The following is a 14,729-nucleotide window of genomic DNA, read 5'->3' on the forward strand; positions in this document are numbered from 1 at the left end:
GGAATTGGAGGCTTGAATTGCCAGAGGGTACAGGGGAGACCCCCCCAACAAAAAGAAAAGAATGAAAAACACAAGGGGTGGAAGAACGAAAGTTGGCCATTGGTCCGCAGTGGGATCCTGAGGTGCTGTTAATGTGGGTTTTGACCTTCTAAGCTGGGCATGTCCATGTATTTATGTAAGCCAGTGGACCTGAGATTTGGACCACGGAACAAATGAAATCCAACACCCACCACAGGTCTAAAAGCGACATTCGCGCGATGCGACCACATCATGCAGTACAATGCAGAAAGGACAGACGGTATTCTTCCAAGAAAGAAATTCAATAAACAAATCCTCAAAATGAACATCCAACTTGGGCACTATGCTGCACCCACCTTAGAAGGCGTATAAACAAACATTTGTAAACATTAATGTTGACGGCCCCAAAAAAGCCATCCATCCATCGAAAGAAGAAGAACTCAAGCTGGCAGATGTGGTGAATGGACCATTGCATCTACTTTAGCATGGCTAATCCTTGACAGGATCATTAATTTGTTCTTTAAATGTTAATGCCAAGCCTCCAATAGATGACATGCATGTTCACTGTCATGGACATTGCGAGGGCCCCCAAAAGGCAATTGATTTGTCGCAAAGGATGATAACAAGCGGCCATTTCATGAGGGTCTTTGCAGGGCCGGTGCCGGAATGCCACTAAGTGGAAAGGCAAACAAACAATATGTGACAGTGTGCTCGTGTCACATTCACGTGTCTTAATTAAAACATGTCCAATTTTTGGACAGTGACCAAATACATTACGCCTGTTTGCTTTAGAATCCAAAAGTGTGCCAAAAACATGACCCACATTCCTCATGAAGGCGTTGACAAGCATAATGATTGAATCCCGAGAAGTTCAGCAGCTCAGGTATCATTCCTAAACATATCATCATTACTTGAGACGAGCTACGAGCCTGTTCTTGCAAACCCAAACGGATTCGATACGGCAGCTGAGCAGAAAACACAATTCTGTGACGTCTAACAGGGCTGAGGAGAGAGAATCTTGCGTAGTATTAAATTAACTTAATCGTAACCGCGCCGGTGAGTTTGTTACGAATTTATCCTATTTTGCCTTTTTATTTATTTATTTTTTTTACCTCCATCAATTTCAGGCAAGTCTCGCCCCGCCTTTTACCGTAATACGGCGGCCGATTCTCCTCTTCCGATTGGCTCGCGCACACGTCAATCAACAACATGTACGGCAATCAAAGCCACCCAAGCTGTTACTTGGCTCGTCTAGCAGACGTTCATTGGCTAAAAGCTCCGAAATCTACTTTTTGTATCCACGAGACAAAAAAAAAAAAAAAAAGAAAAAAAAGAAAGAAAAAAAAACAGAACAACTAATGGCTAACTACTGTGCTAGCGTTAACAACAGGCCAAAAGCACAACTCTCGTGGTTAATGACACCGCTATTGACAGTTTCCGACATGACAGCAATGTCAAATAAACGCTAATGCACACGCAGCCGACTTGAGCAGACGTCCACTATATACTTTACGGGCCATCAAGTATACAAAATTATGTGGAAACTAAACTACATGTATCACTTTTCTTGTTAGCAAAGTGGCACTTGAGTTCAAAGCAAGTCCGAATGAAAGGTTGGAGCAGACTTGACGTGCACTTGAAAAACACCAACACAGCATGAAAAAGAGCATGCGAAAAGCTACTTTATCACTGGGTGAACGTCAGGCACATTCACATGGAATTTAAAGGATAATAAAGTGTTTACAAACTCACTCTTGCGCCTCTCTCTCTCTCTGGCTCTCCTTTCCTCTCCCCTGGAATTTGACACTCCCCTCGACGTCAAGTTATCGCGAGAACTGAAGACCTTTCACGTTGTTGCTCATGTACCACCCCCTTTTTTCTTTTCTTTTCTTTTTTTTTTTAAATTAAAGTACTGTATTCACACTCTAGCTCTCCAAAATAGAAAATACTAGAAAATTCTTAATCTAAGCGAGAAAAGGAGGCAGCTATTTAAAGTGTAGCCTGTTTATACTTGTGAATTCAAGAATAATGCAAGAATCAATAATGTCTAATTACGCCACAAGTTAGCGTCAAGGGAAAGTAGCTAATATATCATGACATCTCGATGAATTGTAACTAGTGCAACGTTAAAGTATCAAAGTGACAGTGATATAGAATGACATCTCAATGATTTAAGCACATTACTTAAGTATTACCGTGATAGGTTAAAGATGATCATGCTCGCTTAGTAAATCAAAAAGTGGGAAAACTCAGCTTTGCCCGTTTGTCATTTGCTTAATAAATAGTATATAGAAGTTGCGCTTACATTCAAACATGTCTTTGATTGAAATATGCCGGATAGAGTTGTTTAAGTTGGTTTCGTTATAATCGGAGACCCCCAATGGGGTTTGTGATAAATGCTACTTCATCTGGGGGTTCAACATCTTGCTCAAGGACGGAAACATGTCAAGGATGCAGAGTTGTATATGTTTTTTTTTGTTTTTTGTTTTTTAATCGGAGACCCCCAATGAATCACTGTAAATAATATTTTGTGGTACGTATTTGTATATATGTTGTTGTTTTTTTTACTTCCAAAAGTTAGGGTTTGTCCAACTTTTTTTTTTTTTTTAAACAATTCTAAATGTCTTTTTTTTTTCTTTTTTCTTTTTTTTTTTATGTACGTGCGGTTGGGAATTAGAGACTATGGTCAAAGGCAATGAACGAGAATATTTGCACTTACCTGTAATGTATGTTGTAACAAGTGAATTATCTGCACAGCAGGTTGGGCGAATCGGATCTGTGGGTTGCTGGCAATATTTGCGTTCTTCCAAGTTGTGTTCAATCTTCTTGTCTGTATGACGCTGACGCCGCTGTAGCGGCTGCTGGGGAGCGATTGTGACGTTTGCGGCCCCAATTCGCTCTTTTGATCTGCTCCATTTTGGTCATTATCTATCACATGTTATAAAAAAAAAAAAAAAAAAAGGAGGAAATGAAGACATACAATGCGGGAGGAATGAGGCCAATATAGTCTCTCGTGGAACGCTGCCTTGGAAAGAGAAAGTAAGTTGGGTTGCACAGGCTTTTTAAAGGCAACATTAAAGGTTTCAAAGCGCTTCGAGAAGTACGTGACCCGGGTGCGCGCGCATGCGCGCGAGCTTAGTTATGTGTTGATGTAAACTTTACATCACATTCTCCGTAAATGTCACACAAGTCCACATCAAGGCACCCCAGAACACAATTACAAAAAGATGGTGATATAGTTTTTTTTAATATTACATGATTATTTATTTTAAAGTTGTCTTTCAACCACGAGACGTGCGTTCACTTGAAGCGCAACATGTGCGCAAATGCCCGTATGATGCGTCACGTTACCAAAATAGCTCTGTTGGCGCTTCCAGAATGTCTCTCGCTACCGTTTTAATTAAAACAAATCTTTTTTTTTTTTTTTTTTTTAATTCCGTGCTTCTTCTCGAAAAGGTACGGAGCCCCTAAGGTGACATGGTAGAAAAACAAAAAACTTTGCGTTCACTGCAAAACACAAAGTTGTTTTGTGAGGGAATGCAGTTGTTTTTTTCGCCTACAATGTCACCAAAGGTGCGCCGTAAACACTTCCGGGTCATCTTCCATGTGAACAAAAGCGACGTGTAAAGAAAGCAGTGGAAAAATATATGCTCCATCCTAGTCGCTTTGGGAAAGTTTCCCACGGTTTTGTTCCATGTTTACAAACGTTCCATCCTCGTCGTTTTGGGTCACAGGGAAGACGACCCGGAAGTGTTTACAGCGCACCTAAGGTGACATGGTAGGCGAAAAAAAACAACTTTGCGTTTCTTCGCAATCTTTGCGAGAGAACGGAAAGTTTGTTTGTTTTTTTTCTACCATGTCACCTTAGGGGCTCCGTAAAAAAAAAAAAAAGAAAAAAAAAAAGGCGTCCCTACTTCCCTCAATTCGATCATCACGCCAGTGCGCTGGCGGCCTTTGACAGCCAGAGCGCGTCACTGCACTAGTTGAAATTAACCCTCAACGAATAACAATGTGAACTCACTCAGTCGTCCAAACTTTAGTAGGTTTCTTTCCAAGTGATTCTGTAGCGTGCATCTCTTATGTGTTTTATTTAAATAACTATACTGAAGAACAACACAGATAAGGAAAGTCATTACTTTCATTAGTTACTCCCCAGTCCCGAAAAAAAAGCAGCACTTTAGCAGGCGTAAACAAGATGCGACTTTAACATGATTAATTATACATGATCTGCAACACCACAACACAAAACCATTCAAATTAGATACATAGTACAAAGCATATTGTGTAAATCTTAAAAACATTAGTAACTTAAAGTTCTTGTCTTGTTAATAGTTAAATTAAAGACAGTCTTAAAAAACAACAACTGAGGATTTAGCGAACGGTGTACAATAAAACCATTCGCTCCTCTATGGCAAGTTTGCTTGACACTGAATTGCACACAGAACGGCAGGCAAGTCGTCATCGTGTTATAAGTTGAGACTTTACGTGCCCAATCCAATTAACAAAGCTGAAAATAACAAATACAACTGTTCCCAATATCATTTGTTACCTCAGTAGTGTAAAAAGACAGTGACAACAGATGATCCCTGGCACGACAAGAAACAGGACCTCTCATCCGCATTCTGTGCATTGAAGACACGCGTGAGACAGACTTTTTCAAGTGCTTGGAATATGAATGTAATGGTGCGGCGGTAAATCCGTGTGTCGGTTCTTAAACGCGCTTCGCTGGACGACTGCGTCACGCCCCTTTTCCACTGTACCTGCTACTACGCCTTTTGTATTGGACTGTTATCTGTTGTGACCGTTCCGTCGGGGTTCCAAGCATGGCAAGCCGATATCATATCGGAAGATATTGGAACATGCCAAGGGTTAAACACACAAGAATCTCACGTCTTAATTTGTATGCTATCGTTTCCTGTTATGAGACAGTTAAGTATGAAGGAGAATTAGGGCCACACTGGAAAAGAAAATGATCAAAAACATGACTTTGTTTTCGTGATGACTTTAAATATGCCACATTTTAGTTAAAAATATAGAAATTTATTCTGGTCAGATTACACGTTTAAACTCAGTGCGATTTTTTTTGTTTTTTGTGTGGTCTTATGACGTGCGTATTCATTCTAAAACGTTACACGAACATCATACATCTGCTTGATGATAGTCAAAAACCTCGGTTCTGCCTTCGTAGAGTTTTTTCTTTTTTCCTTCTAATATGTTGATTACAACTATATCGTGAGATGAGAGTGGAGTGAGTGAGTTACTTGAGCTCGCGTGTATTTTTTGGACTCAATGCAGCGCGAGGTCAATCTGGTGGAAAAGGGGGCACGAGAGGCTGTCATGTTTGTTTGAGGCGAAGAGAAAAACCCTGCCGCCTTTTGCCACGCCGTCTCAGTCTCGGAGGAGGAGGTACTCCTTGATGGTCTCCGGTAGAGGAAGTTCCTTGACTGCGGCGGGCAGGAATCGCACGCCGAGGCTCTGCCTGACGGCGCAGCGCGCCAGCGAGCGCAGCGTGGGCGCCTGAGCCGCCATGCCGGTGAGCCGGGCGAGCAGCTGCGGATCCTTGCTGAGCTCCTTGGGAAGCGTGCCGTCGGCGCGGCGGATCTCGAAGCGGCCGGCCGCCCGGCACAGCAGTTCCAGGCACTCCTCCTCGTCCTCGGTGCCCAGGCCGCGCGCCAGCAGGGCCACCAGTCGCGAGATGGGCGTCTGGCCCTTCAAGTTGGTCACGTGCACCTGCGCGCCGTAGTCCAAGAGCACTTTGACGCTTTCCAGGTTGCCCTTCATGGCCGCCCAGCTCAGCGGCGTGTCACTGTTGTAGTCGCGGGCGTTGGGGCAAGCCCCGCTGTCGAGCAGCGCTCGCACACACTCGGGGTTGTCTTTGAAGGCGGCCCAGTGGAGCGGAGTGTCCTTGTTGCCATCCAGAGCGTTGGGCTGGGCGCCGTACTCCAGCAGAAGCTCCACGCAGCTCTCGTCCTTCTCCGCGGCGTAGTGGAGCGCCGTGCGGTTGTAGCCGTCCAAAGCATTCACCTGGCAGAAGACAGAAGTTACGCTCTGTGTGTGTGTGTGTGTGTGTGTGTGTATGTATATATATATATATATATTAGGGGTGTTAAAAAAAAATCGATTCGGCGATATATCGCGATACTACATCGCGCGATTCTCGAATCGATTCAATAAAAAAAAAAATCGAATTTTTTTTTTTTTTTTAAGAGCTCAGAATTGTTCATTCGGTAGTCTTACCGATTCAACGTCTTATCATCATTGCCTTTTTTTTTTTTTTTTTTTGTGTGTGTGAATCGATTTTTAAACTTCCATTTTTAATGGAAAAATATTCAACAAAACGTCTGACTTCGGGTTAGGATTCACACCTTGAGCATGGAAGAATGTTATATGAACGGAACATTAAGCCTTAATATTTTATTTTAATGCTGTTCAAACATGAAACAGATTACAACCTCTATAAGACTGAAATTTCAGATAAATAAATAATACATTTTCATATAAATCTTACACTCTACAAGCTTACTGATTAGTATTTTCTAAATTTGAATGAAAAAAAAATCGCAACAATCGACTTAAAAATTCGTATCGGGATTAATCGGTATCGAATCGAATCGTGACCTGTGAATCGTGATACGAATCGAATCGTCAGGTACTAGGCAATTCACACCCCTAATAAATAAATAAATAAATATATATATATATATATATATATATATATATATATATATATATATATATATCTCAGTGGTGTCAGTCGATTAAAATTTTTAATCGCAATTCATCGCATGACTTCAATAATTAACTGACGATTAATCGCACATTAATCGCAAATTTTATATCTGAATTTACAATAAAATGTACAATTGTTTATCCCTAATATTATTTATTTATATATATATATATATATATATATATATATATATATATATATATATATATATATATATATATATATATATATATATATATTTATTTATATTAAGGGTGTTAAAAAAATCGATTCGGCAATATATCACAATATTACATCGCGCAATTCTCGAATCGATTTTTAAACATCCATTTTTGATGGAAAAATATTCACCAAAACGTCTTAGGGTTCACACTTTAAGCATAAAAGAATGTTATATTTATGGAACATTAAGCCTTAATATTTTATTTCAATGCTTCAAACATGAGACAGATATATAAGACTGTATAAGACTGAAGTTTCAGATAAATAAATAATACATTTTCATACAAATCTTACACTGTACAAGTTTGCTGACTAGTATTTTCTAAATTTGAATTAAAAAAAAAAAATCGCAACAATCGACTAATAAATTTGTATCGGGATTATTCGGTATCGAATCGAGTCGTGACCTAAATCGTGATATGAATCGAATCGTCATGTACTAGGCAATTCACACCCCTAAAATATATATATATATATATATATATATATATATATATATATATATATTTTATTTATTTTTAATAAATTTGAAGTGGGCCTTATTGTGATGAAATGTAAAAAATATTAAAACAAATACATTTCTTAGAAACACTATAATTCTGCAACTTTCTTTTGGGCAAAACAAGATTTATTAAATTAGTTATTTTAAAATAAAAAAAAAATGTGCAAATATATTCATAAAAAAAACCCTCAAAATTTGTATTAATAATCTTTATTTTGTTCACGGTTATGCATTTCGATCGATGAATTTCGATTAATTGCACAGCCCTATTGTGATCTGACAATATATTTTTTTTAATCCCCTTTTATTTGTTTAACTATTTTAATTTGGTAGCTTTGTTTTTATTTATTTTTTCTTTTAGTGTTTCTTTTTCTAGTTTTCTTTTAGTGTTTAAATGTCTTTATTTGGTAGTTATTAATTTTTTAGCTCCAGAGTTTCCTCATGGGGGAGCCTCCACAGTGAGAGGGATGGCTGGTCTTCATCCATCTCACTGTGGATGAACTCCTCCTGGGTGCCTTTCCTTACGGGGTACTTCTGTGCCCCGCTATGTTGTGGTTTTCGATCATGTGGATGTGTGTGTTGGGGGGGGGGGCTTTTTCTTTTTTCTTTTTTTACTTTTTATGGTATTATGGATGTCCAGCACTTTGAGTTGCATTTTGAATGTATGAAAGGTGCTATATAAATACAGTTTGATTGATTGATTGATTCCATGTTTTTTGTCTCTTTCACACTGCCATGATGCAAATCCCAACTGTGCCACATTCGGAGCAATAAAAAAAATCCCAGTCAATCATTTAAGAGGACACATAAGTATGTTTTGTAAAAGTGACTTTTGAGTTGATTGTATAAAAGTAGTTGGGTTCCTGCCCACCCGTTATGGCGTACTGTAATGGTATGATGCATACCTCTGCCCCCTTCTCCAACAGCAACTCCACACAGTCAGCATCAGCAACCATGCAGGCGCAGTGCAGGGGCTTCAGTGTGCCGTGCATGCGATTCACATCAGCACCCTTTCATCGAACATATGAACAACATTTGTCAACACAAAAGGTGGGAAAACAATCTGGAGCCGCTGTTCGGACAAAGACAGATCACCTTGCGAATGAGATCCTCCACGTTGTCATGCGGGAAGGAGCGGATGGCGGCGATGGTGCGGATGAGCCGCTCGGACAGGGAGTATTTACTTTGAATGCTTTGCATGATGTACCACATAGTAGAGCTCATGTGTTACTGACGACCATGGCACCCATATAGGGGTGACACTGTGGCACATCCACACAAACATTTATAAGCGTTAAAGGGGAAAAGACAACAAAAGTGACAGCAGCAGATTTGCATGACTTCTGCTCAGCCTGCATATGGCAGGGGTGTGCACACTTTTGTGCACTCATTCTCACGTGATGTAAAACAAAAATTAAACATACATTTTTAAAATCATCCACTGATAATTCTATTATTTAGCATACATCTTATTATATCATCATTTATTTTCATGAAATCTTGACGCAGGTGACGTGCAAATTTGCAAAATAGCCTTCAATGTGAATAGCTATTAGACGCGATGTAAATGCATGATTATTATTACTCGCGTTTCAACACCAAACGACAAGATATTGTTGATAAAAGCGATGCACACCTTAAACCGAGGGACGCCGTTTGATAGCCACACAACACCTGCCGGGAAAGCACAAACTGACGGTCTCGTTTAGAAAACATTCTCGGCTATTTTTGCAACCACTGTCTACAATACTCTTACAGATAGCAAGCTCGCTCGCTAGCTAGCTAGCTAGCCACTAGCATCGAGAATCGAACACCGGAGGCACATAAAACACAAACGACACGAATTCAGAGCACTCGGAGACGGGCCTTCATTCGACCAACTACAAGTGGATGGTTAGAAGTTGAAGACGTACCGTTTGTGAACAGCAAACTGACGCGTTTGCCAATGCCGACCTGCCTGTTTGGTGGGACCGTTTATTTGCTACTCGGCTTGACAGACACAAAAATACGACGTCATCGTCACGTGTGACCACGCCCCGTGTACGTTGACCTCAGAGCATTACCACTGGCAAAGAAAAAGAAAGAAAAAGAAGAAACTTTTAGTTTTCATCATATATTTAAAAAATAAAATAAAAAATAAAAAAACACAAAAAAACAGCCTGTCACTATGGACTATGCACAAGGCACTTCCGCATTCGATGTCTTCATGCACCCAACCTTCCGGTCCGGGGAGACTTCAGCGGAGCGCACTGTTGATGTGATGTATCATGTAAGCCCAAATCCTTAACCCACTCAAAAGGAACAGGGGCTGCTCCTTGCTTTAAAACTTAAGTCCATCAGAATTTTAAAACTACTAATTAGTTATCCCACGGCCGTAATTTTGACGGCTTGAGCTCTGGTAAGATGTTGCTTAAAAATGATTATTACACAAAAATGCAAACCGTTTGAGTAGGTACTAAAGCTGAATTGTTTATAAAATATTTAATGTAAATTATGTAATGTAGCTTCTCTACTGGATTCCACGTAGTAGCCCACACATATATTCATGTTTTTTTTTATGACAGCATAGGAAAATATATATACAGGTAAATGAAAAGTCAAAAGGTTGTAAACAGAGTAACAACAGACCAAACGGCGCCCTTGTGTGGTCAACGGATGAATAACATTAGCAGGAAGAAAATTCCCACAGGGAATTCAGGTATTGCCTTTAGCCGACAGAGGGCGCGCTCTCCTCTCTCCTCAAAGCCCCGCCCCAAACCCCGCGCCCGCCCCTCCACGTTAGAACACTGCCAATAGGTCGCTTGCACATCGTAATGCATCATGGGAGTTTTTCCTTCGGGCGCCATATTGGGTGTCCGCCGGTTCACAAGGTACACTCGCGAGTTACACGGTAGAGCTTATCAACCTGATGTAATTTTCGCAGTATTTTCACGATTTACCGGAAGATCAAAAACAACGATAAAGGCAGAAGGTGTCTCTGTGTGGCGGGATTGATCCTAATTACGTCCTGACCAAGGGTGATTTTTTTTTGACGGAGAAAGCTTGCTGGCCAAATGTGACTTCTCTGGACATCTTTCCCTACCTCGTGTTGACAACATGCTCCATAACGCCAACAAATCCCCGGAGGCTTACAATTATTTTGTAAGCGGGTGGATACAGAGTGTAAACTTTAACATCGCATCAGAAGAAACGGTTGCTGTTGCACGTAAGTAAACCACATGGTGTTGGTAATTCTGCACACAAAAATGTTGATTTGTTCTCAGGCTTCCTGTTATCATTGTGTTTACATGCACAGCTGGCTTTACCTGATGTGGTTTTTCTAATCATTTTATAACAGGCAAATATGTCAGAGCGTATAAGAATAAAAAGTAACTGCACAGCCTCCCCGTGGCTTAATTAAATTTAATGCTACCCTTTCACTAGTTACATGTTACTTAATCAACTTATTCTAAATGGTTAAGGTTAACCACTCTCAGAGGACGTATTTTTAGTTTCAGTTTCCAGTACAATAAAACGTGTTCATGGTAACTACTGAGCATACTGACAGCTTTTCTTATGATCTCACGGTTAAGGAGGCTGTCACAACACCCAATTTCTGTCTGGTGCCAGATGGCAACAATTCCCATCACTTGTCACGACAACACCAATATTATTACCAGGTATGTATGGCTTTACTTTTTGTAGTTTATTTAATTCTATGTTTCATATTTTCATTACAATGTTTGTAATATTTTCAGATTCAGGCACAGATGAGTTTAACTGGACGGGACTTCTGCGACTTTGTGGTGTGGACAAAGTGTGATTGAGCGAGTCCACCCAGATCGATCGTTTTGGCCAGTTGGAAAAGCCAGAGTTTTTTTTTCCCAAAGTCCCCTCCTTACCTGAACTGCTCGGGAGAGCATTTACTAGATCAGCAGTGGACTTCCAGTGTTCCTGCTCAGCCGCTGTCACCTACCACTTGCTCATGTACTTCAAAGATGCGGAATAAAGTAGTTTTTTGTGCTGCAGCAGATTGTAAAATCAAATGATATCACTTGAAGTGTGCCAATCTAGACTGCCAAAAGGACAGTGGTTTTGTGACAAGTGTGAAACAAGGATTATTGGGAAAACTGTAACACAGTACTGGTACTTGTCTTTCATTAAACAAATTTAAAAGAGAGCAACTTTTTCCTCTGTACATAGTATAATGAAAGTCATTGCGTACCCCATCAACATTACATCATACCGTCATCAGGATGGTAGGCACCTGTGCTAAAATAAATACATTAATTAACAGTTCAATTTTTAACCCTGAAATTACTACATCTAATCATTATTCACTTCATTTTTTGTGCTTTTAGAAATAATAGAGATTTATGCCATTACTTTAAGAGGGACCATATTGCACATTGAGTCAAATCCTGTCATTTGTATTATGTATAGCTTGGTAAACAAACCCAACAATAGAATTTGTATAAACGCTGCCTTTATTAGCGCCAAACAAACAGTCGCATGTTGTCCTCCTCCAATGCTTTGATGCTCGCCTTCGTTTCCATCATGTCATTGGCAATCAAGTCGGTGTGGCATGAGATCCCTAAAGAAAAAAATAAATAAAAAAATCACAAAAAAATACGGTACCAGTAATAGGTTTAATATAGTAAAGTAGTATAGTTTTTTTGTCAGTGTAAAAGAAATGTACACATTTTGTTGCATTTTTTAATGTATGAACATTGCTACAGGCAAATACTTATTTCTATAAACACTAAAATATAAGGTGCGTGTACACACACAAACAAACCCATACATTCACTCCTGCATACAATATATCATGTAATGAATTCTGAGTGGCATACCAGAGTCAATGATGTCAGCAGTACTTGAGGGTACAGGTTACTGGAGCCATCTGGCTGCATAACTGCAACAATCTCTGCCACTTCGAGTCGTCTTTTCTTTGCTTGTCTCTCCTGTGCACGTTCATATCTTGGCACCGACTGGGCTGAGACATAGATGTTGTAACTTGGGACCCAACTTTAATGTTGGAGCCCAGTCGGGATGATTGGACAGAAAAACGGGCGCAGGGCGACCTGTTAAAATAAACAAATATATAAACAAATAAAATATGGAAAGACTGGTTATTTTACCGCAGTAGGGTGGCCGTGAATAAGTTCTTTAGCATGATGTGTAGGCTACCGGGGGTCTGTTTTCTTGCATCACCCCCGGGGGTCTGTTTTCTTGCATCAGCCCCTTCTGTCTCTTTTTTTTCCAAGTTTACATTTTGCCACCAAAAAACATGTTATCGGCATTAAAAGCCCAAGACTAATCAATCCAATTTCAGCAGTAAACACTTTGCACTGGCACTACTTGGCCGGGTGAAAATGTTCGATGTTAGCTTTCGGCTAACGTCCGCTAGCCAGCTTGTACTACCGAACTTGCTTGCTCATGAATCCAAAACATAAGCAACTTGCCCATATATGGGCGGTCGAAACGTTATTAATCCTCATGCATTAAATAAAGGTAAACAAGCTTACCGCTCACAAAGTGATCGCTGCACACACGAGCCCAAAGTAACGACTTCCCTCCGGAGTCCGCACTCCTCTGTCTCCAGGCCCTGGTTCCTAATTATTTTCGGAATTCGGAAAAAAGACCGACCATTTTCCCCCTTGGCTTTGTTCGAACAGCCAACGATGCAGCAACAATGTACCATTTTAAACGCAGAAAACAAACGTGATAGATACGTGTTAGACCGAATCGCTACGTAAATGGAGGCCACCCAGCATGGCGACTACGAGAAATCCGAGGCGGAAGTGACGACATGTGCAAGCGACCTATAAGTTGATAATGAAAAAACGAGAAGTGAAACTGAAAAACCGTGAAACTCGAAAAAAAAAATCTGCAGATTGGCATTGAAAAAGACATAATACAAAAAAATATGGTTAAAGAAAATAGTGTTTTTTTTCAATGTTTGTATTTTCTTTTTCAATACCCATTACAATGCCAATACTTGTTTCAATGCCAATGCAGCTTTTTCCACAATGACAATTTATTTTTTTCAAACCAAATCTTATTGGCAGTGTTGTGGCTCCATAATATTGTCATCTTTCTCGCAACTGTTACTATAACAACCATGTTCTTGGCGCAAATCCATTTATGTGTGGTAAATCAGGTGCAAATTTTCTCCAAGCTGTCAGTTTTGTGGGCGTGTTTGTGCCGGTATATGATTAGAACAATATCCTTCGTGAATAGGTGGGTAACTGGGCGCAGACTGCGCGTGCAGTTGTGGTGCAAAATTTCGCGTTATTACCGGACGCAGCGCATTCTTAGTGAATATACCGCAGTTTTTACGTTTCGGTAGGCTGCGACGTCAACACTTCCAAATATGGGCATGCCAACAACTGATTATGTCACCTTGTGCAACTCTTTCACACTGAGCAAGTGCAGTGTGAAACGGGCTATATAATTGGAAATGTGGCGGGACGTCATCCTGAAAATTTGAAAATGTCCATCCCTCGTTTGTCAGAAAATGGGCATAAGGTTAGTAAACAGAAATAGAACATAGGAAGGAACCTCAATATTTCCACCTCAACAGTAAGTTTTAGAAAGGAATATTTGTGCTGTCGCAATCGAATATTTTTAGAATCGATTAAAGGAATTCATTTTAATTTTGCATTAAAGTGTATTACAGAAGCATTTTTTTCCCGATTGTTTATTAACCAATAAAAACATTTGCAAATGTCCTATTTTCATTAACACCCCCCCCCCCCCCACCCCCTCAAAAAAAAAAAAAAATCAGTCTTCTTTCATTAAGGACTACAGAAATCAGTCAACTATTATTGTTGATATTCAATCTGAGGATTTGGACCATTTTAAATTGGAAACACGGCTCCAAGCGATTACTGGATTATTAACTCATTCACTGCCAGTCATTATAGAAAATTTTTACATTTCCAATACTCACGTGATATTACATTCAATAATTATATATAAACCGAATCTACCAAATAACAGAATAGACTCCCTACTTTTTGTCCCGTCCCGTTCTTTTATAATTGACAGCAGAAAAATGTAGGTTTGCCAAAATACAGCCATTTCTCCCATGGACTCTGAAACTGTGTTTATTTCCTATAAAATGGGGCAATGATGTCATCTACCGGTGGTTGGGCATCAGTAAAGTTGTTTCCAAGTTTGATATTTACAGTGGAGCATGCTCAGATTCGCCCCCATTTAGCACCGCTCTAAAAAATACAATTGACAAGTATACTTGTCAAAGGCAGTGAATGA

The 14,729-nt window shown here is 39.9% G+C and overlaps 2 protein-coding genes and 2 long non-coding RNA genes across 9 annotated transcripts in view; 1 reads left to right on the forward strand and 3 right to left on the reverse strand.

Annotated features, from left to right (window-relative positions):
- The window catches only part of atf7a (activating transcription factor 7a), a 33,587-nt gene extending 30,419 nt beyond the window's left edge, over positions 1-3,168 (reverse strand). For 3 of the 5 annotated variants that reach the window (XM_077512200.1, XM_077512201.1, XM_077512199.1), the window contains exon 1: positions 1,771-1,823. The gene's annotated coding sequence lies outside the window, so the exon portion shown is untranslated. Of the gene's footprint in view, positions 1-1,770; positions 1,846-2,737 lie in introns of those variants that run through there. The other 2 variants (XM_077512203.1, XM_077512204.1) reach the window with 2 other exon arrangements.
- An 866-nt stretch (positions 3,169-4,034) lies between these two features.
- asb8 (ankyrin repeat and SOCS box containing 8) lies at positions 4,035-9,536 on the reverse strand. The gene is made up of 4 exons (XM_077512205.1): positions 9,386-9,536; positions 8,568-8,734; positions 8,378-8,482; positions 4,035-6,042 (listed from the first exon to the last, which is right to left on the reverse strand). Exons 2-4 carry the CDS (start codon positions 8,694-8,696, stop codon positions 5,407-5,409), a joined length of 870 nt encoding a protein of 289 aa, XP_077368331.1. The 5' UTR covers positions 8,697-8,734; positions 9,386-9,536; the 3' UTR covers positions 4,035-5,406.
- A 778-nt stretch (positions 9,537-10,314) lies between these two features.
- On the forward strand, positions 10,315-11,629 carry LOC144014907 (uncharacterized). 2 transcript variants are annotated; one of them, XR_013282631.1, is made up of 3 exons: positions 10,315-10,677; positions 11,045-11,131; positions 11,210-11,629. It is a non-coding gene; the product is annotated as an uncharacterized LOC144014907 (long non-coding RNA). The 2 variants fall into 2 exon arrangements; XR_013282630.1 differs by lacking the exon at positions 10,315-10,677 and having other exon boundaries at positions 10,692-11,131.
- LOC144014906 (uncharacterized) lies at positions 11,318-13,279 on the reverse strand. Its single transcript, XR_013282629.1, has 3 exons — positions 12,980-13,279; positions 12,305-12,535; positions 11,318-12,045 (listed from the first exon to the last, which is right to left on the reverse strand). It is a non-coding gene; the product is annotated as an uncharacterized LOC144014906 (long non-coding RNA).
- Between the last annotated feature and the right edge of the window lie 1,450 nt (positions 13,280-14,729).

The sequence above is a fragment of the Festucalex cinctus genome, chromosome 2 (genome assembly GCF_051991245.1).
Source record: "Festucalex cinctus isolate MCC-2025b chromosome 2, RoL_Fcin_1.0, whole genome shotgun sequence".
Lineage (NCBI taxonomy): Eukaryota > Metazoa > Chordata > Actinopteri > Syngnathiformes > Syngnathidae > Festucalex > Festucalex cinctus.

What these genes read in the sequence shown, in the direction of transcription:
- asb8 (XM_077512205.1), bottom strand. Translation starts at nt 8,696, where the DNA reads ATGAGCTCTACTATGTGGTACATCATGCAAAGCATTCAAAGTAAATAC. An exon ending in TGGAGGATCTCATTCGCAAG is followed by an intron (nt 8,483 to 8,567) that starts GTGATCTGTCTT and finishes GTTCGATGAAAG; the next exon opens with GGTGCTGATGTGAATCGCAT. An exon ending in TGTTGGAGAAGGGGGCAGAG is followed by an intron (nt 6,043 to 8,377) that starts GTATGCATCATA and finishes GTCTTCTGCCAG; the next exon opens with GTGAATGCTTTGGACGGCTA.